Here is a 23201-nt window from a genome sequence, read left to right on the forward strand (position 1 = left end):
ATGAATCTTGTAAATTTTAACCTAAAATCTTAGTTTCTTGGCCGTAAGGGTTACATACATTTATTTTTTAAAAATATATAATCTGCAACATTCTTGTAAGGATTTTTACCAGTAAGTTATTGATGTTCTCAGCCTTACTTTAAAAATAAGGCGAATTATCTTGTTTGCTCTCTGAATAGCATGCAAGAACCCTAATGACAGAACTTCAAGTCCTTCTGACTACAGCCTCACTAGACCAATGGATTGAAAAACCTTTGTTTTTCAATGTCACTCATTAGAGGGGATTTTTGCTATTTTAAGAATATCACTAGGTGGTATAACAAGGAAAGTGGGTTATGTTAGAGTAAAATGACCACAAGGGGGTGCCATCACAATTTTAAAAAAACCACTGACTCCTATAATAAAGAGCTGCTGAGGTTATTACCTATTTCTGTTTTCTGAACAGGAAGCAAGAGAGATTTTCAGAGGCAGAAGCATTTATTGTACTTTATAACAAAGCATTTTCAAATTGAGCACAAGGATCTATATCCCTTTATAAAATACGCTATTCGAATCTTAAACTTCCTTATTGCTTCTGATGTGCGGTTACTGAATAGGAAAGAAAGCACAAAGTGGAATTACTCAGAGAAAAGGTACTCAGTCATGTTTTGTTTCCACAGAGGCCTTCAAAATAACATCGACTCTGTATGTTGCAGTCTGAAAAGCATTAGATCCAGTGGGCTCAGTTCTGCCCCAGGACACAGGTTTAATTCTAATGGACGTCACTGTAGTCAGAGAGAGTGGTGCATTTGCACAGAAACATTTATGGACATTTGAAGGAAACTCAGAGAAGGGTAACAAAGATAACTAAGGAGCTGGAAGGACTGATTTAAATGCAGTGTTAAGGGGGGACTTTCAAAGACACAAGAGACCGATGCCCAACTCCAATGAAAGCCAAAGGGAGTTGGCTGCCTATTTCCCCTTAGTGTCTCTGAAAATCTCTCCCTAAAAATGAAAATGGGCCAGAACTAGCCTTGGTGTAAACCCACTGAAGTCGGTAGAGTTACACCAGTGGAAATGGGCCTATTATGTTTACCTTGGCTAAGTGACAACCAGAGCTACATCTACATTGCAGCTGGGTGAGGTAACGCCCTGCTTGGGCAGAGGTACACACGCTCGCTCTGAGTGAGCTAGCATGCTAAATATAGCAGCGTGGCCATGGCAGCCATAGAGTTGGCAGCTCTGGCTAGCCACCCGAATACAGTCCTGTCCAAGAACCTAGGTACATACTCGGGCAGCTAGCCCGAGCCACTGCCCAGGCCGCCATGGCCACATAGCAATTTTTAGGGCACTAGTCTGATCAGAACTAGTGTGTGTATCCACCCCGCTGCTTTGTACATATACTCGAAGGGGAGAAAAGTGAGCAGCCCACCAGTATTGGAAGGTTGTAAAGACCAAAATGGCAGAAAAATTATTTAGCATGATACAAATGGCTGGAGTCCTATGTTGGAAATATGAGGTGAATGGCTCATTGTTATTAGTGATATTATCTTAGTTCCTAAAAGCCCAAATGAGGGATCAGAGCCCTGTTGTGTTAGGTGCTGTACAAAGAAGTGAAGCAACTAAGATCATATAGCAAGCCAATGGCTGAATCTGGGACTAACGTTAGAGTCTCCTTAATCCCAGTCTCCTGCCTTAGCTACTGGACCAGCCTGCTTCCTCAGGTCTTCAGCCCCTCGCCTAGCTGCATGATTTCCCCTGGCCCCCTCTGTGATGTCTCTAGCTAATTTGTTGGTTGGTGGAAATCATGTCAGGTCTCAGCTCTCTCTCAGCCATCCAGCAAACACTGCCAGAAAAAGGCACAACAACAGATTGCCTGTATTTATATTGCTTACATTCAGGCAATCTTCCTTTTGCAGCCCCGAGCTTCATTCTTTAACGCATATTTATGCCTTTTGTTCAGCTCTAGGAATACACAGATCCTGCTCTGATACACTGTAGGCACTTAGATATGCATTTAGTTCCCAAGAGCCTTTGCAGACTTTGGCATGTTTCCTCTACACCCTCCCCCTCCCCCCCGCCATGTCATTATTTACTGGTTTCCTGTCGCTCTCTCCTAACAAATAGCTCCAGCATCAATTAATTTTCTTTTGGACAATAATCAGGGACAAATCAAAGAAAGCTTGTTCTTGGATTGCATAACGTTTCTACTAATATGTGCAGTGTCATGGGTGCAGGGAAAGAAGCGGATCATTAACATTTAGTTGAAAGTTATTTGTTTTCTTTCTGGGAGTTCATTTGACATTCTAAGTGCATCCGTTATGCTACTACAACACTGAAAGTTTTCGTGGTGCGTGTACATTAGGAAGTAACTGCGTCTGTAATTCCCCCTGTGGTAGGGGACCCTCTTAAAACACTGCAGCTTCTCTTAGCACAATTAAAACATGAGCTATTTTAGAGTGCAACTGGGACTGATGCCACATTTCCAGCCACGTTCCATATTGTTCTGCAGCCCAGCTAAAAATCCAAGGCCAAGATCTGTGGAAGTGGCTAGTGATTTTTTTTGGTGCCCAACTTGAGGCATCTTGGTGGGTGTTTCAGAAAGCAAAGTGGACCCACCCAGAATTCAGACATCTCCAAGTTATCCCAGATTGAGCTCTTAAAAATGGAGGCACCCAAAATCACTAGTAACTTCTGAAAATGTTGGCCCGCGCCTGTAGCATGACTTGGGAACATAGTTAAAACAGGGTGCCATCCCATCTGTTCACAGCCAGGGACTGCAGTTTTGCAAGTTCTGCCTTGAACACAGCCGACGTTACAGTGTAGATGGGGTTTTATTCGGAAGGGCTAACTGCTCCCTAAATGGGCTGTCGAAAGGGACTTTCTAGGTCCTCAACATAAGTTGTACACGGAACTTCCTTTGGGCACTGGGTACCTTGCCAGTTTACCGTGAGATTTTCTCGTGTTCCGTCAGCATGATGTTCCGACCCCCATCCCCCTCGCACGGAGGTATTCAGACAGCTTATGCTGACACAGGCAGGGAAGAGCAGACAAACACAGGGAGACCTCCCTGCAAAAAGACTCCATGAAATGCAGTTCCACGCTCCCTGACACGAGAGACATGACAGGGGCACAGTAGGGTTAGTAAGTTCTACTGAAAACAAGCAAACCTGTCCATTCAGTTCTTAACAGTGTGGGCTAGATCCACAAAGCGACTCGCACCGAACGCCAACATTTCGTCACCGCTGAGATCCTCAAACCGCGCACTCAACTGCTGCCTAATCCCAGAGGCACCTAGGTTTCTACTGGCAGAGTCCCCAGGGTGCCTACGTTTCCATCAGCACCCATGCACAAAGAGGCCTAGGTCCTGGTGCCTCTGAGCTGTTCAGCTCCTGGGTCACATCTAAGCCCTGGCGGGAATCTCAGACTAGACTTTCTCCCGCGGTATCTTGCCTGAGCGGTGGCCCCCATTATAGCCCAGTGTCGAGAGCACTCACCTGGGATGTGGACACCTGCATTTGAATCCCTGCTCTGCCTGATTTGGAGCAGGGACTTGGACGCAGGTCTTCCACATCCCAGGTGTGTGCTCTAACCACTGGGCTACTGGGTATAATGGGAGCCATCCACTGAGGTGTTTTTTTGGTTGTTTTTTTTTGGAAAGAAAGGCACCTAACTCTAGGGGAGGGTTCCTGGCTGTGAATTCTGAGAGAGGGAGGCTCCTTCCTCCATCCCGGAGTCAGGTCCTAAACTCCCTACAACGCCCAAGTACCTTTGTGGATCTTGCCCTGAGGGACTTCTGAAACATTCTAACTTGTGCTTCACTAGTTAAGCTGTTGGTTGTCCTTTGCAGGAGATGGGTATGAACCGCATCAGAGTTCCCAGAGAAATTATAGCTCCATTTGAACACCTAGCCAGCTACATCGGAAAGTTTCTCTTCAGAATACTAACTCTAGGATCCGTCCCTCTGCTATCTAGATTGGAACGCTGCTCTCGATCTAAAAGATACATACTTCCATATCTCGATAAGACCATCACACAGGAAGTACTTTACCTTAGGGCAGGGCCATTTCCAATACAAGGTCCTCCCCTTTGGCCTTTCTACTGCACCCTGAGACTTTCCAAAATGTGTGTCAGTGGTGGCTGCTTTTCTGAGAAGGAGAGGCATTTCTGTTTTTCCATGTTTAGCTGACTGGCTTCTGATAGCCCACTCCGAAGATGAACTGAAGTCAGTCATTCACTACACTTGCTCTATGTTCTGGGGGAAAAAATCTCTGTTGTCCCAAAACATGAATCACGGCTAAAATGAACATGTTTTCAAAGTATTACAGGTGCCAAATGTCTCATTGAAACAATGCAAAAGCCTCCATCACTAGAAAGGTGAGAGATTTTTTAAAACTGCATTTAAACCAGGGGTCGGCAACCTTTCAGAAGTGGTGTGCCGAGTCTTCATTTATTCATTCCAATTTATGGGTTTGCGTGCCAGTCAGACATTTTAACATTTTTAGAAGGTCTCTTTCTATAAGTCTATAATATATAATTAAACTATTGTTGTATGTAAAGTAAATAAGGTTTCAAAATGTTTAAGAAGCTTCATTTAAAATTAAATTAAAATGCAGAGCCCCCCCCCCCAGACTGGTGGCCAGGACCTGGGCAGTGTGAGTGCCACTGAAAATCAGCTCGTGTGCCACCTTCGGCACAGGTGCCATAGGTTGCCTACCCCTGATTTAAATGAGTCCCTAATGTTGGTTGGTCTCACTGCAAATGTGTCCAATCTTAGCAGTGGTGGAATGTTTTTACATATCAAACTCTTTAAAAATAAATATGATTGAAAAGTAAAAAAATATCACTCCTTGCCTTACATGTTAAAAGAATGGAGTTTTAAACTCCAGACAAAAATGTGCTGGTAACCAGCAAAACTTAGTGGCAGTGATGCAAATGACAAGACTAAATGCAGAGGTTATTTTTATGCTTATTGCAGCAACTTCTGACAAAGCTAAATTGCCAGCCCATCTATTTATAGCCTAAGCATGCTATAAAGTTTGCAGTTAAACCTGTGTCATTAGTTCTGAACCATTGCTCTGAGAAACACTGAAAGATGTGCCTAATTGCATATGCTGAGAATCTCACCGTGTAACTCCCATCAAGGATGCTTCTATGGACCTGACATTCTAAATTGCCTGGCTGGTGTCCAGAGATAACAAAAGAGCCCAGAGATTTATGGAGGAAAGGTTACAACTGGCGACTTCCAGATCTCATCTGTGCTCACATTTCAAAGTTAACACAGCATGTTATGTAGAGAGAATGCAAGCAGAGGGTAAGGTGCATTTGCTTGAAAACATCAGTGTTGGGTGACTCAGATTTTGAGACATTAGGGTACAAACCAAGCCCCCTTAATTGATAATAAAGGACAACCCTAGTAATAAAACAGTCACTGGTCATAACATCTCAGAAGTCAGTAACAACAGTCACTCAGCGGTTAGGGAAAACATGGAGGGAGGAAAACAGCATTAAACCATGAGATACAGGGTTCATGAGGTGTTTAGGGAACATACATCAAAGTCATTTTGGCTCTGAAGGCCAAACTCTGCCCCTGATTATATGCTTGCAGTCCCCATTCATAGAATATCAGGGTTGGAAGGGACCTCAGAAGGTCATCTAGTCCAACCCTCTGCTTAAAGCAGGACCAATCCCCAGACAGATTTTTGCCCCAGATCCCTAAATGGCCCCCTCAAGGATTAAACTCACCACAGTGGGTTTAGCAGACCAATGCTCAACCCACTGAGCTATCCCTCCCCCCAGTGATATACCTGGGAGTTGTACTCACAGCACAGTTTGGCCCTTGGTGACTATTACTTGGCAGTCAAGCTGTGAGCAGCGAGGGCCATCAGCTGTAGGATTTTGGGGGCTCTGCCAAAACACAAGTAGATCTGGCCGAGCATCATAACGTTTTTACGCCCCTGGCACCGTAATCCTTTTGCCAGGTATTAACAGCGGCTCATGGGGCCATGTTCAACATGAGGTCTAGGGTTACAGCCAGGTTCCATTTCAGAATAAATAGAACTCTGGGCTCAAGCCCCCACCTAAAACCTTATTCACTCCCAAATTCTTGAAATGCAAGAGTCAAACCGGATTACCTTTAACCGTGTCCCTCCGCCCTCAGCCAACATGCACCAGTGTCTCTGGGATCATGAAACACAGCTACTTAAAATACAGGGTTAACACAATTTTGAAATAAGCTTGTTTTAAAAAATGGAGAAAGCCTCCTAAAATAGGTGCCATCGGGAACAATCCTCAGGCCCTTTTATTCATGGGCTGGTTTGTTAGGTTCCTTAAAGTCTTACTCAAAGCACAATCCCTACCCACCGACGGCATACTCACAATTCTGACTCAGCAGTTGTCAAGCAGATGCAAAGTGGGGAGACAACCCCTTCAGCTAGATTGCTGTGCACAATACTAGGGTGCTTCTGCAGGTCCAGTGGTCTACTGCTGCCTGTTGTGCTTAACCATTATGTTAACTCCATCCACTTGGCCAAGTCAGAGCCAGTCTATCCCTGCTAGCTTTCAGCTAGTCTGTATTGTTACTCAACCTGCACTACCAACTCTACTGCTACTATCCCTGTTATCTTACATCACAACTGCTACACTATATGCATGTCCAACATAACATGCTGAGTCTTGTTAACAACAAATATTCAATAAAATCTGCTTTCCTATACCCTGCACTCAGCTACCCTATCTGAGCCCACTGTCTACTAGATTAGGGTGTCCAGCTTTTCTCATGGAATAATCGACATAAATTAATCTTCTCACCTACCGTTCCACATCAATGCAGTTACATAGTTTATTTAACATAATTCCTAAGAACAGAAGACACAGAAACACCAAATGAGGCAGCTTCAAGTGTTCTATGAAACCATTCTGAAGCATATGCAAATAAACCTGGCAGCTGGTAAGGAATCCCCTCAATTTCTCCATTTTTCCTATAGGGGGAGCCAGAACCTAATATGCAAATAATGAGGCTAGCAACACACTCTCAATTTTCCCTTTTTACCTATAAAGGGTGCCAGAGAACTTCCAGTCCCAGTAAGTCCTATCCCATGGATTAATGGCACAAAGAATTTTGCAGTGTTAACGTTAGTGCACAAACAAAGCCAAGGGGGGAAGCTCCTGAGGTCTCGCTGGAGCTTAGGAAGCCAGAAAACGAGTCTCTGTGCAGGGAGCTGCTCACAGAAACGAAAAACAAAAGCAGCGCTGAGGAGCTGCTGCTGCAGGACGGCGAGTGTGTTAATTCTGAAGCTGCATCAACCGAAAATTTAAGGGGGCTGGGGACCATGTCTCCCTCATCTTCCCTGGGGTCATGGCCTTGGGCTAAAGGGGACTCAGTTCTCAGTGTCAATGTGTCTACATGGTCTGTAGTACCCGATGCCAAATTTTCCATGACTTATCCTAGAAGGAGAGATCCAGAGAAATCAACCAAACTGATACTGCTCTAGGACTAATAGCCCTTCCCACAGTGACAGCCATGGATGGGAGGGCAGGGCGAGGCTCTTTCCAGGGAGGGGGAGTGGCAGCTGTACCCTTCAGAATGGGACACACTTGAAGTCCCTAAACTTAGAGAATCTCCTAGGGTAGAGATAAAGGGATGCACAGAAGGCCGGGGCCAGCCCCAGAATCCCTTTTGCTCAGCTACAGTCACTCAGATCACCCCCCTGGGTTTATAAACCCATCCTGTAGAGATGCTCTGGAAAGCAGAAGACATTTATTTGTATGTGACACACCCTGCTGTCAACAATGGGTGGGATGAAAGAGGCAGTCGCACAGAAAGACAATGTATGGTAGGTATTGCTTACCAGAATAGTCCCTCATGCTGCGTGAGAAGCAGCAACACTTGGTACAATGATTACTGCTCTATCTCCGCGTTGGGCTGGTCTAGACTAGGATGTAAGCTTGGCATGGTTCAGGGTCATTTTAAAAGTTTAGTCTAGACTTTAACACATCCTAAACTGGCTGAGTTAGGTCTTAGTGTGGACAAGGCCATCTTGCTTTGCTTGTGCAATTAAAGAAATACAGCAGAATTCTTTGTCCTCTTTTTTTACTCCCAGGGGGGGGGGAAATAGGTCTCCCTGCATCTCATATGAGGTCTTTCCCATTTATAGCAAAAAATAAAATAAAAAGCATAGAGCGACATTCCTGGAAAATATCAAAGGGGTAGCCGTTGTTCATTTCCGTGGTCCGACGGGCATGATGAGAATCCCATTCGCTGCCCCATAGGTATATCTGTGCGGGGGGTTGTGTAGTTGCAGCCTGAATGAGAGCTGCCTCCCGGAATGATTCCAGCTGAGGACTCCGAGTCCCATGTGTATTTCCTGGGGAACCCAAGGCGTCTAACCCCGCAACCCATCCATGACTGAATATGTCTCTTCTTTGTCTTACAGAGAGCGAGGGGCCGATGGCAGTTGTTGACTCAATGATTCCATCAGGAAAGCCCTTAACACTTTGGGCCAATAAAAGGACCAAGACCAGACCCTGTGTTGAATTTATGGGGCTTTATTCAACTAGCAAACTGAGAGCACGTGATGGCCTTGGGTGACCGGGGAAGGCAGCCCACAGGAACGGTAGCTGTAGGCGGAGATTCCTGAGTAAAGCTTAGGTGAGCGTTAACCAGTATCCTTTGTGCTTTACACCAGTTCTCCCATCACTTTCCCTAGAGAGGGAGAAATCAGAGGTGCCAGGGTAGCAGGCATGGGACAAATGTGACCCACACACCCCCTGGGTGTGGTGCTCTGTCCCTCTAGGGCCAGCGAGACCACTTAGAGATTAATGAGTCCGCTACAGCCTTGGCTAAGGGCCACGTGGCTTTTAGCTCGTGCAGTAGCGGCTCATGCACTAAGCTCCAGAGATCCCAGGTTCAATCCTGCCCGCCGGTGACCAGGGTCTGTCAGTGTTACACGAACACCCGAGAAAACTGAAAAAAAAAAAGATAGATAGTGGAGATTCTGCTGTCAGCACCATAGGGCCAGGAAGGGAACCGCTCCAGAAGTGCCTGCTAGATCAGACACGAGCTACTGGGCTCAGACTCCTGCCAGAGCCGAGTAGCAGTCAAAGGTTGAAGTGCCACTGCTGTGTGTGTGTGTGTGTGTGTGTGTGTGTGTGTGTGTGTGTGTGCGCATGCGCTTATACTTGTCTAGCACCAGAGGAAGGGGTGGGGATGAGCTAGACCAGAAAGCCTCCAGCCATGCTATCTCTCGAAGGTACTTACCTGGCCCCCCCTCACCATAGGATCTGAGCACATCACAGTCTTTAGTGTCTTTATCCTCACAATCCCCCGGGAGGTAGGGCAGTGCTAATATCCCCTCATTATAGATGGGAAACTGAGGCCCAGAGAGACTAAGGGTGAGTCCACAAAGTCCCTTTTTGGGCACCTCTGCGATCCACAAAACGCCCACCCAGCTGCTGCCTAATCCTGGAAGCACCTAACCTCCCCTGGCATCTCTGTTTTTTCCTCTGGCCATGTGCAATGCAACCTCTCGCCAGGCACCCGGTCATTTAGCTCCTACCTAAGCCCCAGAGTGAGCTCTCCTACCGGATCAGGCTCCTCCGGCGAGTTCACGCAAAAGAAGAAGTTTTCCCTTATCACCTTTAGCCCAGAGGGTAGGTACCCACCCAGGATGTGGGAGACCCCTGGTCCAAGCCCCGCTTTGCCTGAGGGGAAGAAGGGTCTAGCCCAGGGACCTGCCACCTCTCAGGAGAGAGCCCTAACTACCAGGCTAAAAGCTCTGTGCCGAGATGCTCACCGTTGTAACGCTTCAGTCCCTTCGTGGATCCCACCCCGCATGACATGCCCAAGTTCACACAGGAAGTCTGTGGCTGAGTCCCTAACCGCTAGCCCATCCTTCCTCCTCCACCCCCTCTGCTCACTCACTGGTGGCTGGTGCTGAGGGTGTGCATGCTACATCCTTCTAAGGGGCAGGGGAGCTGCTGCTTCTGAAACCCTTTCCTGTGGTGGCCTCCTGCCTGCCTCCATCTTCAGCACGGACAACAACCTCCTGGCAACTGCCTCTTGGGCACCAGCATTTCCACACCCCGCGAAGCTGGGCTCCTGCTCCGGAAGCGACGGCAGTGCTCAGCGCCTCCGAGACCCTCTCCTGTTACTGGAGACTGGCTGAATCAGAGCCCCCGCTCAGCTCCCCAGCCGGAGCCTGAGATCCAGACTCATTCCGAGTCTGAACTGTGTGGCGTAGCCCCATCCGTGTCTATTGCATTAATACCAGAAAAGCCCAAAAAACCTCCGAAGGGTTTGGCCCCAGTCTCGGGAGCCTTCCTGCCCTGAGCTGCTGCAGCCAGCTCTTAGTTTTGTCTCAACATTCAAACAACAAAGAGTCTTAGACTCTCCTGAGTGTAGATTGCCTAGAAGGCAGATGCCATGCTGTCTGCTGTCTGTGTGCAGCGTTCGGATGCAAAACATGTGCCCTGCTGGGGATTACTGCTCTGATGGGAAATGAGCTGTCAGTTGATAGTAGTTTTTCCAGCTGAACTTGTGCGATAGACCTCAGGGGTCCGAAGGATACAATTTCTGTGTAAATTATTCTCATTAACAAGAGCATTTATGTACGACCCCAGCTGGATCATCCAATTATGTCTAGGCCAATTATCAAGGTTTTACAGCTCGGTTTATGGGGTTTCCTGGTGTTCCTCCTTTTCTCAGCTGTTGGAACACAACGGTTTTGGAGCATAGTTTGCTCGTAAGCGGAGGGGTTGGCTTAGGGGACGTGTACACTGCAGTAAAAGACCAGCCACACGGGGCTGATTTGGGCTCCCAGAGCTAAAAATTGCCATGCATATGGTCAGGCGTGGGCTGGGGCCCAGGCTCTGAGACCCACCCTCTTGTGGGGTTTCAGAGCCCAGGCTCCAGCCCGATCATCCACACTGCAGTGTTTAGCCCCATAGCCCTACAAGCCTGAGTCAACTGCCCCGGGCTCTGAGACTCGGGGCCAAGGGTTTTTGTTGCAGTGTAGACGAACCCTGAGTGGCCCAAACCTAAGGTTTGAAATACCTGGACAACAGGCTCAAATCCCAGAAGAGCCGGCCGCGTCCCTTCATTCTCCTGAAGCTGATAAAATAAATCCCCTATGATTTCCTGTGGGGGCTCTTTGGGATAAGTCCTCTCTCTGCCTCTGGTGTGAGTACCCCAGGCCACCTCTCCAAGAACAGGCCTTTGGCAGGTGTGCGTGGGCCTTTCCCCTGCCTGGAATGCTGCTACACCTCAGTTGATTAATGTCTTCTGCCTCCTGGCTTCGGGGTGGACAGGCTGCGGCTCCTACAGGAGTTTGGCCTGAACCATATAAGCGTACAGTATTATTCACCCGTCTCAGGTAACAGCAATTATCCTCACCAAATACACTCCGGGTCTACCTGTGGCTTGCATTCGCCTTCATTCTCCACGCTGAGCTGGGTTCCACTTTCCCTGCAACAGTGGGAGAGGGAGATCCACCCTCACGCTGCTTCGCATAAGAGCACGGTTAAATGAAGATCTGGGGTGCCCAGAACGAGCAGTGCGGCTGAGACAGGCATGTTCATACTGCCAGGCAGGCATTGCCAATTCTTTCCATTGGAGCCAGCCCCTTCCTCATTCACAGGCTGCCGGAAGACGGAGCCTCCTCAGGCATTCTGGTAGTTTTGGTTTGACCCCTTAGTCTCACCAGGCTCTCGAGAGGGACGCATGGTCCCCGTGGTGCAAACTCGTGACATTGGCATCGTGGGTGTGGGACGCCCGCCGTGGCTAGAGGGTGCACTGCTCCGCATGGTGACCTAGGAGCAATAGGCACTGCAGAGACCGTAACAAACCTCAGCTGAAAGGCTGCCTGCTCAGCGAAACCGCCCACAGCATCGGGAGTTCAGAGGCCCAAGGCCTCAAAGGTATTCAGGCTCCCAACGTCCATTGAAATCCATGGGCCTCAGTCCCTCTTCCTCAGGGCTGCACTAAGAGTTTTCCGTCAGCCAGGTCCTTCCCGCTCGCTCAGGAGTCGATCTACAGCCTCCAGCTCTCACTCCCCCGGCCTGGAAATTAAGAGTCGCTCTGCTCCCTTCTGCTGAGTCTTTTCTCCAGCTTCCAGCCTTCCTCGCCTGCTCCCTTCAGGTCTCTCTCCCCAGGCATCCTGCCTGGGAGCTGGGGGGAACCTCTCTACCTGCGCTAAGCCTGCTCGTTATATACTGGCTGGCCTGGTTCTGAGTCCCCAAGCTTTGACCATGGGATCCCTGGAAGGGGGCGTGAGCCTGGGGCAGAGCACAGCCGAGCTGCAATCCCCTTAAAGGGCCTGCTCGCCCTATGACACTGCCGCTCGGAAGGAGCTAGTGGTGTACGGCTGCTCTCAGGAGAGCCAGTTACTAGTTTGCACTCACCACATGGCTGAACACAGGAGACATCTGTTGCCATATTTCACACCATCCGTGCCACAGACGGGATCGTACCCCTTTGGGCAGAAAAAGGGGCCACGCTTCCTTGCTTGTGGATACCTACTGCAGTCAACCTGAAAAAGCGATTGCACACTGCTCCAAACTCGTTCAATGAGACTGTTGTTGCTAGTCGTTTGCCCGTCTATAGCATATTCTAGTAAGCAGAGGACACCTTTTCTCTCCCCCTTCTCCTGCCTTCTCTTTCTGCTGTGTCTGTCTGTGTTCAGGGGCAACTGACTTGACTAGACCAACAGCTTTGGTAAATGAGCAGAGAACGTTTTGGCTGCAGACCTGTTGCCATTTCCATCAATGACCAAGCCAAAGCAGGACCTGTAGCTCGAAATGTTCCTGCCCGGCGAGGCCAAGAGCAGAAGCTTTGTGTCATGTGTGGCTACTGAGCCTTAGCCCACAATAAAAGACGCCTAAGATTTGGCACTAGCCGTGGGGGGACACCAAAGTAACTATTAGCCGCACCAGGTAGCTGCACGAAGATTTTGAGTGTAGAGCTCTTTTCAGTGGAGTGGAGGGTGTCGTGCCAGAGCTTGTGGGAACTGGAATTTCTGGCCCACAGAAAGGTCACATTTCTCCCCCAGAATTTGTTCCGAATCAGAACGAACAGCTGGAAATGGGAAGTTTTCTGCAGAAGGGAAAATTTCAAAACATTCCATTTTGGAAGGGAATTTTTTCAAACTTTCCAGGCCAGTTCTGTGGCTGGCTGGCTGGCTGGCTCGGGAGCTGGGTGGCCTAGAGACCCTGTCTGCCCCCGTGCCCAGGCGGCTGGCCTGGGGTTCCCACAGAACATTTAGATTCCGTTGAATCAGCGTGTTCTGATGGGAAATGTCCAACCGGCTCTGCTTAGAGCTCCTTGCTGAATGTCTGAGACACCTTGAATCACAGGATCAAATCCTACCAGAGTCTGCTCAGCTCTTCATTCTTGCATGGTCCATGTGTTCACTCCCCTGCGGTTTCCTTGTCTGTAAACCAAGGTCCTGTCTCCTCTGTGTGAGGCTTAAAGATCCCCTGGCAGGTTTTGTAGGAACAGGACTTTTCCCTGGGGTAATATTACTCCTCTCCACCTCTGTACGCAAGTGGAGCCCTGCTCTCCACCCCGGTCATGGCTGCATTTCCACAGGGCGCTGTAGTTTGTAAAGCCTGTGGGATTGCATGCTATATAAAAATGTAAACTATGATATGCCTGGATTTACCTTTTCCCCACATTTTCCTTTATGCTTCATGCCAATGTTGATTCCAGTTTCCCTGGGAGAGAGAAGGAGCGATTAAAACTCCTGAGTCTCCCTGCAGAATATAACTATAATGGGACAACTGTACCCATTTTTCTCTTCTCTGCTATACCAGGATGGTATATTTTGCCCATTAGTCTAGTCTGAACTGATTTTTTTCACCCCCATGCCTCCATGAGCTGCCTCCTGATGTATTCTGGGATCTGATTGCGCTAGGTACTGTACAAATATATCATAAAAAGGTAGCCCCAGGCCCAAATAACTCACCAGATTGCTGAGCATAAGAGGCACTTGTTGCCGTACGTCATGTCATTTGTGCCACAGATGGGCTTGTACACCTTTGGGCAGAAAAAAGGCCCTCGCTCCTTTGCTCGAGGGTACCTGGTACAATCGACCTGCAAGAACAATTACACACAGGCATTATTATCACTGTCAGTAAAGCCAGTACTTTGCCCAGATACAGCACAGAGCAGACAGCCTCACCAAAGCACCCTGAGGTATGTTGATATTATCCCCATTTTACAGATGAAGGGAGGGGAAATCTTCTGGCAGAACCGGGAAGACAGGCCTGTTTTCCTACCTCCCAGCCCTGTGCTTTCCCCACAGAACCATTCTTCCCCCTGGTTTTAACCTATGTCTATCCATCCCTCTGTCCACCCAGCCACCCACAGAATGCAAGTAAAATGGGCCCGTCTCCATGTTTCAAGGCAACACTGCGATGCTGCTGCCCTGTGCGTTCTACCTCTTGGCAAACAGAACAGCTGTTGTAGGCTAGCGTCTTTCCGAGCTGCAGTGAGCCGTGGACGTGCCAGGAAGCTCAACTGCTGTTTGATTCATTCGCATTAAGAGAAGAACAACATCAAGGATCATTCAGTTGCTAATAGTGAAGGGTTTAAAGCGCCTTCATAGCTTGGCATTCTTCTGAACGTGCGCCAGGGCAGGGCTTTGGAGCAGTTCGCTTTCGAGTGGCAGAGAGGGCTTAGCGCTCCAAGCTGAATGTTTGAAACGCCTTGAATCACAAGACAAATCCTATTAGAGTCTACTCAGTCCTCCACGATCCCATGGGCGATCAACTCAGTTCCTTATCGCATGTAGGTTTTTGACTGGAAAAACCAAGGGCCCGACTCCTCCGTTAAAGATCCCCTCACACTTTTGTAAGAGGATTTTCCCATGTGTCTTTCCTTGGTCAATACTTCTCCTCTCCACACACAAGTCGATCGCTGTGCTCCACCCTAGTGATGGCTGCATCTAAGGTGACTATATAGCAAGCGTGAAAAATCAGGACCGGGGGGGGGGTAATAGGTTCCTGTACAAGTCAAAGCCCCGAATATCAGGTCTGTCCCTATAAAATCAGGACATCTGGTCACCATAGCTGCATTTCCATGGTGCTCTGTGTATATACAGTAGTTTGTAAAGCCTTCAGGATAATACCTGCCAGGTAAATGTAACGTATAACACACCTGGATTTACCTTGGGCTTGCACTCTTGTTTACCCCTTATGCCAGTGTTGACTCTAGTTTCTCTAGATGAAAAAAGAGAGATGATGAGTATGACTATTCCCTTCAGAATAAAATGTCTCACCTGAATTGAATTAACCAGCGGAAGATGGGCTGTCCCGTATGAGAGGTTCTACTGGGGCAGGGCCATTCACATTTATCCTCTCTGGTAGACAGGCATGTTGCCCAAAATTGTTTGCCAATTGTTCCATTTGAACCCATCCTTTTTGTGCTAATTGATTGCCATAGGTCACAATGTGCGGCCTCCAGATGCATTCTGGGGTTTGTAGTCTGAGCCTCCAAGAAGAAGCCTGCGCAGAGCCTGTGGGAAAACAGTAGGGTGACCAGACAGCAAGTGTGAAAAATTGGGACGGGCGGTGGGGGGTAATAGGCGCCTATATAAGAAAACCCCCCAAATATCGGGACTGTCCCTATAAAAACAGGACATCTGGTCACCCTAAACAGTGAAGCTGTTACCCAGGACATTCTGCAGCAGTGTGGAGAAGGAGGGAAATATTGTCAAAGGACCCTGATGCTAATCCTTATACAAAGAGCCCTGAAGTCTCTGCTGCCCGTGCAGAACAAACAGCCCCTCAGCTCTCTTCATAAAGGTGGGCAGGACCACTAAGGGTCCAGGCTGCACAAGGGTGAGCCGAGAGGTGGAAAGCGAAGGGCTGTGGCCCAGTTACTGCAAAGGGCGCTCACCTGAGAAGCAGCAAGAGAGAAGTGCCAGAGCACGGGGCACAGAGATCCCTTTTGACTTCCTGGTGGAGGTAACTACAATCCATGTGGAGACCATTCGCGCTCTGCTCAGTAGATGCTCCCTTAATCAGCCTCAGAGGCAGAACCCACACACGCCGAGTCTCCACCCCAACTGCAAAATCACCTCCCAAAGCCACCCCGACACCGGACAGCATGACCAGTTTCCTCTGGGAGGACCTCTCCACATGCACTTTGCCCTCTTTACCTTTTGCCTCACCAGGGATTGCTGTATCGAGATGATTCTCTGTCTTTGCCAGACTGGTAGGTCGGCGCCCGAGCTGAGGTGTGGTGGGTTTGCACCTGATATAAATCTACTGAGTCCAGAACCTTCTGCTGAGGAGCAGATGAACTGGCACGGCTTGTGGGACTTTTCGTCCTGGGCTCCATGGAACACTCGGCAAGGTTCCTGTTTGTTGTTGTAGAAACGCAGCCGAGTCCAGCACATGCTGGCCAACAGCCTCACCTCTCCCCACCAGTTCCAAATCCCTTCGGACTGATTGTTCATTTCCACCCCCAAAGCCTCCTAGGTGCGAGAACAATGGGGTATTACTCATCAATCCAAAGGTGGATAAGCTCTGGTGACCTCCGCCACCATCCTCAATGGTTGGGTGAGGCCCTGTTGCATTCTGGGAAAACACAACTCATTACTGTGGTCCCAATGCACATGATTTATTGGTTAATGCCTAGAATGTAATAACTAAAAGAACTCACAACATAAGTATCCCCGTGTAGCCTCTCTCTCACTCTTTAAGGTGTCCCCTCGGCAGGCATGATGCTACGGGTGAGTCCTGCCTGGATTTCCTCACCCTGAATATAAACATGTCCAAGCAGGCCTGCTGGTACTAACAACTCCCTCTTTGGAGGGTCTCATTTATTCAACCAAAAAGAACAACACAAAAGTGGAACCTGAAGTCAGCGTCGCCACTGGAAAACGCGCTGCCTCCAGGTTAATCAGTCTTACAACTTGGCTCCGTAGCCCTGGGGCACTCAGGCTGAATTCCCTGTCTTGAGATCAGACTTCTGTGGAGCGTTCTGCTGGCACCACTCTTCCCCTGACAGCGCGGCACTCTTTGCTAAGTCCCTCATAGCAACCGGGAAGGCCCCATGCCCAGTTCATTCTCTGGAGCTGCTCCTGTCCCTTCCCTGGGAACACTTTCTCTTTGCAACTGCTTCTCTCTCTGTAAGTCCCTTCTCCCTGGCAGTAGCTTCCCGGCACATTGGTCTTCCTGCTACGGTCTGAGAGATCCCTTTGCTGAGACCCAGGCCTTCCTGGATGTCTGCTTTCTGCAGCTCTGCCTTGGGAATCTCCTGCCTCCAAGAGCATCTCCTTGGCTCCCTGTTCTGGTGGGATCTCCAGACAGTTCCCTGTCTCCAGGGAGCTCTGGTGATCTGGGAGCTCCTCTCCTCAGGATTGTCCTGTCTCTTGGTATGTCTACACTACAAAATGAGGTCGATTTTATAGAAGTTGATTTTATACAGTCGATTGTATGTGTCCCCACTAAGCTCATTAAGTCGGCCGAGTGCGTCCACAGTACCGAGGCTAGCGTTGACTTTCGGAGCGTTGCACTGTGGGTAGCTATCCCACAGTTCCCGCAGTCTCCGCCTGCTGAAGGCTGACCTGGGGATACTGGAGGAGAAGTAGCTTTCTTGCAGGCAGTCACAGGCAGACTGGGCCCTGATTCCCCTTAAAGGGCCAGTCGCCCCATGGCACCCTGAGTTCACACGACATTCTACCACTTATCCAGTTTGAATCAAAGGTGTTAATGTCCAGTTGGGAAGCTGGGCTCCTGTTATACAGCTACAAGTCCTCAAATGGAAGGACATTCTCAGTGCTGGCTGGATTTCAATTGTGGTCCACCTTGAATGGCTTAGTACAAAAAGGGACAAACCCTAAACACTGACTTGATGAAGATGATGGCCAAATACTACAGTCGGTGGCAGTTACCCCAAGCGATGCTCATTGAGTTCTGAGCGTTTTCCATCTTTATAATGCCAGAGCCGGCCAGGAACTGAATTGCTGTCTCAATGAGCATCGCTTGAAACACAAATCCCACCCAGTCTACCTTGGCATAACCCTAGATAGATCTTTCCCATGTCTTACCCATGTAACAACCTTCTAAGCTCATGGGCCGGCACTGCAGGAGAAGCAAATGCACAGACTCTCCAATCATAGGGTTTAGCCCTCTGTTACTCTGTGCTCTGGTCTGGCTCCCTTCGTCTCACGTTGGCACACAACTGCACTCAACCATGCGCATCGTAACTGGGACAATTCGCCCCACACCAGTACCATGGCGCCCTGTGTTAAGCGACATCCCGCCTCCACATGTCTGCTGTGAGGTTGCTACAGCCAGGATGGTTGAGAAGATCAGGGCAAACCCAAGCCTACCCCTGTACACAGACCTCTTCCACCCCCGCCCCATGAGTGCACTTGTCTTTGAGTCAGCCTTTGTGGGCCCCCTTGCCCGGCCCAAATGTCTCTGTGCTGTGAAGAATGACTTGCAGCTGATGTCAGAAACGAGTCTTTTCTAGCTGACCCACCCACGCGTGGACCTGGCTTTGATTTGCCACGCCGCTCCTGGGTCCTTCTGAACCTATGTCATGTGGGCCAGGGTCAATGTGCAGCCAGCCCTTCACTCCTGTGGCCACACGGAGGACCCCACATGTGAATCATAGACTATCAGGGTTGGAAGGAACCTCAGGAGGTCATCTAGTCCAACCCCCTGCTCAAAGCAGGACCGATCCCCCGACAGATTTTTGCCCCCAGATCCCTAAATGGCCCCCTCAAGGATTGAACTCACAACCTGGGTTTACAGGCCAATGCTCAAACCACTGAGCTATCCCTCCCTCCCTGTGGCTGAGGCCAAAGGCACCACAGAGCCTGGCCAGAGGGTCCCGGTGGTCTCCTGTGCACCAACAAGGAGATGGACAGCCTCTGCAGCTCCTGGGTTTGGGAGGAATGTGGGGAGCGAGTTGGGTGTGTGGGGGGAGGGAAGGTTAAAAATCACAGAAGTAAAGAATTTGGCTGAGTTTACTTTATTGAACATCAGCTGTAGAGTCAGCGATGGTGGCAGGGGCAGAGTCCGTGTCTCCATGTGGGGATCTGCTGGCGGAAACTAAAAGCAGAAAGGGTCCCGCTCCACGTCAGCCCTCAGCACCATCGAGGATTCAGCATTCTCCTTCTTGCTTAAAGCAAAGACTTCCAAGATTTGCCCTAGAAGGAAAGACAGAGACACAGAACTCAGGGCTGCAACCTTATGGGCAACGAGGGCAAAGCTTCGGTCAAGGCCCCAGTATGTCAAATTAACCAGAGCTTATTCGCTGACAGGAAAAATTAGACTGAGGAAGTTGACCCAGCCTGTAGGAGGTAAAAACAGATGGGTACAGGCAGGGGCTACAGTGACATGACAATTGTGTTTTAGTTTTTATGAATGGGCCATTTATTCCTGTACTCACCAGACTGCTTTGCAAAAGAAGCATTTGTTGCTGTATGTTTTGTTATCAGTGCCACAGATCGGGTGGAAGTCCTTGGTGCAGACAGAAGGTGGCTTCTTGTACTCACTGCAGAAACCCTGTGGCTGATGTTATTAATTCATTATTATTATTATTATTATTAATGCCATTCTCTGTATTACATGAGGGCCCTGCTGGTGTCCCATGGTGCTGGGTGTGCTATGTCCCTGCCTCCCAGAGCTCACTGTCACTATCTAACCTGCCCCTCAGCTCTGACGAACTGATTTCCCAATTCCCCTCTTGCTGCCAGCAGGAGCTAAGAAAGGGCAACCACACTGCCGGTCTCCCTGGTCCCCGAGACTCTTCCCAACCCGCATCACAAGGAGTGTGAGTGAAGGGGCATCCGCGCAGGCAGCTGATGCTCAAATATAAAACTCCTCATGCTCTTGTGATACCGTCCCCTCCCCCTTCTGTCTCTGAGTTGCTTCCGGTGCCTCCCCGAGGCCCATCACAGACGGTGTCCTGTCCAGTAAAGGAGGGAAGCCATCACTCGTCAATCACATGGCGTCTCAGCCCCAGGGATTGACTCTCTCCTCAACCCTGCTCCCAATTTACTCCTGAGTCCTAGCATGTTTCTAACCCAGAGATCATGGGCTCCTTGATGTTACAAACCAGGGGGCGGGAACAATTAATTAACAGTGAGAGTTGGACTCACCTTACCATCCTGACCAGTAGCATCTGGAACAAAAACACAGACACAAATGACACAATGAAGGGAAATGCTGGTGGGAAGGTCACTTAAGAACATTCATCTCTGTAGGACAATGCATGCAGCTTCCTCACTGGCAAATGTCACCATGGGAAGGTTCCCTACACTAACCCCAGCTGTACCGTAATGTAACTCCATGACCCTCACCGGCAGGTCTACAGCAGTGTGTGTGAGATGAGAATCAGCCCCCCGGTGAGAATGGAGATTTACAATCAGGCTAGAAAACCACAAAGGAATGTCTGAGGGAAGCATGGAGACAAATGCGCCCACAGTCAGACCCGTAAATACTATCATCATTGCCCAGGATTAACGGCAGGCGCGATTGTTTGGCGTTCCCAGAGTGGGGTTTGGGGAAAGCCCATAATGGCCCCTCAGTAACATCTTTCCAAAGGAAATGGCTGTTTCTGCCATGAGCCACTTCCCCGCTTATGACACCCAAACGTCCACGTCTGGAGCTCGGCTGGTCTTTAACAGTCGAGCCCCGGCTGAAGGTTAGAGGGTCAGACACAGCGCTCTGTACAGGCTGCAGCAAAAGTTACTCACCCTGAAAGCTGAAGAAGAGCCCCAGAGCGAGGAACACAACGACAGCTGCTGTCTTCATGGTGGACGTGGTTCGTGGGTCTGAGGGAGTCTGTTAGTGCGGAGTTCTGCAGATGCTCTCCCAATGCAGCCCAAGGGAGGAGACCTCATATATATAGACAAGAGGTTGGGCTCTCCAACTGGATTATGAAATCCCTGTCGAAATGGTCACTGATTCTACAAACCAGTACAATGAATGGTCATTCCCTATTCCTGTTCATGATGGCTCATTGATCATCTAAGTCAGATGTACATTTTGCTCCCTGATTAGTTGGCTAAAACTTTTCCAGCTGGAAGGTCAGGTGTGCCGAACAACAAATAACAAATACTCTTGTTCATGCATGACCATCCTTCTTGTCAGATGAGCCCAGGTGTTGGCATGAAGAATGTTCCCCATCCCTAATGCAAATAAACCTCACAATACAGGACGCTCATAAGTGGCAACTACGAAAACACTTTGGGGATTGCAATAAATATTCGTGAGGAAAGTTACATTGTTCTCACACGCATGGCTAATTCTACCGAAATGGTAAATCTTAGTACACCATTGTAGAGAGGAGAGATCATGTACATTTGGTCTATGTGTCTGTGCACTGTTGCTTGCTCAGAACAGCTGCTATGCATCACTCACGCTAGACTATGCTATCATGCCCCAGTAACCCAGCACATTCTAGGGTCTGCGTGTCCTGTTCCTAACACACCGGCGGCTGCTTTAGTGTTCAAGCACCTGCCAGCCTGTTTGTAACAGGTCTTGGGACACTCAGGCTCAGGCAGGAGGGAGCAGATGTTTGGCAGATAAAGGTGTCTGCGCAGATGTGACAGACGTAGACTTTCTACTTAGTACCTCACAACATGCTGACTAAAAACATTATAGATTATCATTATACAGTTAGCATGATACAATATCACTAGAGCACATGTTAAATGGATTATTAACTGCCTATTTCATAGGCCTCAACAAGTAGTTGTTAAGAGGAAATAATCAGTGAATGAGGGTGGTTCTAGTGAGGTTCTGCATGGATCAGTGCTAGGCATGGCAGTCTTCGACTTTTTTCATCACTGCTCTGGAAGTGAAAAATAAAGAACTGCTGATACAATTTGTGGATGACACAAAGGTTGGAGGAGTGGCATCTAGTGATGAGGGCAGGGCCGTCAAACAGAACCATCTGGATTGCTCTGTAAGATGTTCTGTAACATACAAAATAGGTCTTAATACAGCCAATGAAAAGTTATCCATTTGGGTCTACAGGCTGCAGGCTGGCCCTATAGAATAGGGGACAGTCTCCTGGAAAGCAGAGACTGTGAAACGGAGCTAGGGTTCATAGTGGGCAAGCAACTGAACATGAGCTGCCGGTGTAGCGAAAATGGCTAATGCGATCCTTTGACTGTAGAAGCAAGGCAGTGTAGGAGTCAGGAGGTGATTTTACCGCTGTACATGACAGAGCGAACAGGGAAGTTTGAGAGGGGGAGAAGGAGATCCCCCTGCTGAACAAAGAAAGTGCGAGGACTAACTTCAGGGTGAGTGAGTTTGTTTGGCTGTTTGTGTTTTTCTTTCTCTTTCAGGATCGTTAAGTTACAGGGTCAGTTGGGTCAATTGGGATTGTGTGTTTGGGGACTGTTTGAGCCTTTGTTCCTTCGATCATCCTTGATCAGCCTCAATCAACCTTGTGATCACCCTCCCCCTGTGTGATTAACGCGGGGGTAGGGCTGACCTAGGAGAGAGGGCCTTAAAAGCCAGAGGCTAAGTGACCAAGGGGAGCTAGCGAACAGGGGACCGGAAACAGGGGAGTTTGTGGGCGGGAGACGTAATATAATTGTTATGGTTAGGAAGGGCCACATCGCCACTGCCAATGCTGCTCCTGTCTCCTCCACCTGTGCCTGTATCCAGACAGAGAACCTAACCATGGATGCCTCTACCCAGATCCTGGTGTGGATTTGCAGAGACTCTGGCCTGCATTTCTCACTCACAGAAAGCCGGGCTGGGGGGGGACCATCCAGCGTGAGTGGTGCTTGCTGGTGGAATCTCTCAGGAAGCAGGTGGGAGAGCTACAGGAGGAACATCCGTGCCCATGAGGAATTCCTCAAGAGTATTCATATGGAGACATCCAAGGCTGAAGAGGCTATCAAGCTACAGAGGACTGCTGTCACACCACCGGGGGAGGAGGATGTGGCTCTGCCCAGGGCCAGCTTTAGGACCTGTGGGGCTCGATTCGAATACCCGGCGGCGGTTTGGGTCTTTGGCGGCACTTGGCGGCGGGGGGTCCTCTCCGCATCTTCCGCGGCACTCAAGGACCCCCCCGCCGCTGAAATGCCGCCGGAGCGGACCGCCGCCGGGTGAGCCTAAGGCGCGGGGCCCTCTTACCCGCAGGGCCCGATTCTGGGGAATCGGCCTAAAGCCGGCCCTGCTCTGTCGCACGGAAGACACTGGCTGCTGGTTACTTCTGGCAGCAGGCAGTGCTCCATCCCTACTTC

At 49.3% G+C, this 23201-nt stretch overlaps 1 protein-coding gene across 1 annotated transcript; it reads right to left on the reverse strand.

Moving 5' to 3' along the window:
• Nucleotides 1-18948: 18948 nt before the first annotated feature.
• On the reverse strand, nucleotides 18949-20850 carry LOC112059815 (ovomucoid-like). The gene is made up of 4 exons (XM_024106790.3): nucleotides 20694-20850; nucleotides 20097-20119; nucleotides 19385-19506; nucleotides 18949-19142 (listed from the first exon to the last, which is right to left on the reverse strand). The coding sequence occupies exons 1-4, from the start codon at nucleotides 20749-20751 to the stop codon at nucleotides 19097-19099; spliced, it is 249 nt and encodes an 82-aa protein (XP_023962558.2). The 5' UTR covers nucleotides 20752-20850; the 3' UTR covers nucleotides 18949-19096.
• Between the last annotated feature and the right edge of the window lie 2351 nt (nucleotides 20851-23201).

The sequence above is a fragment of the Chrysemys picta genome, chromosome 8 (genome assembly GCF_011386835.1).
Source record: "Chrysemys picta bellii isolate R12L10 chromosome 8, ASM1138683v2, whole genome shotgun sequence".
In the NCBI taxonomy this organism is placed as follows: Eukaryota; Metazoa; Chordata; order Testudines; family Emydidae; genus Chrysemys; species Chrysemys picta.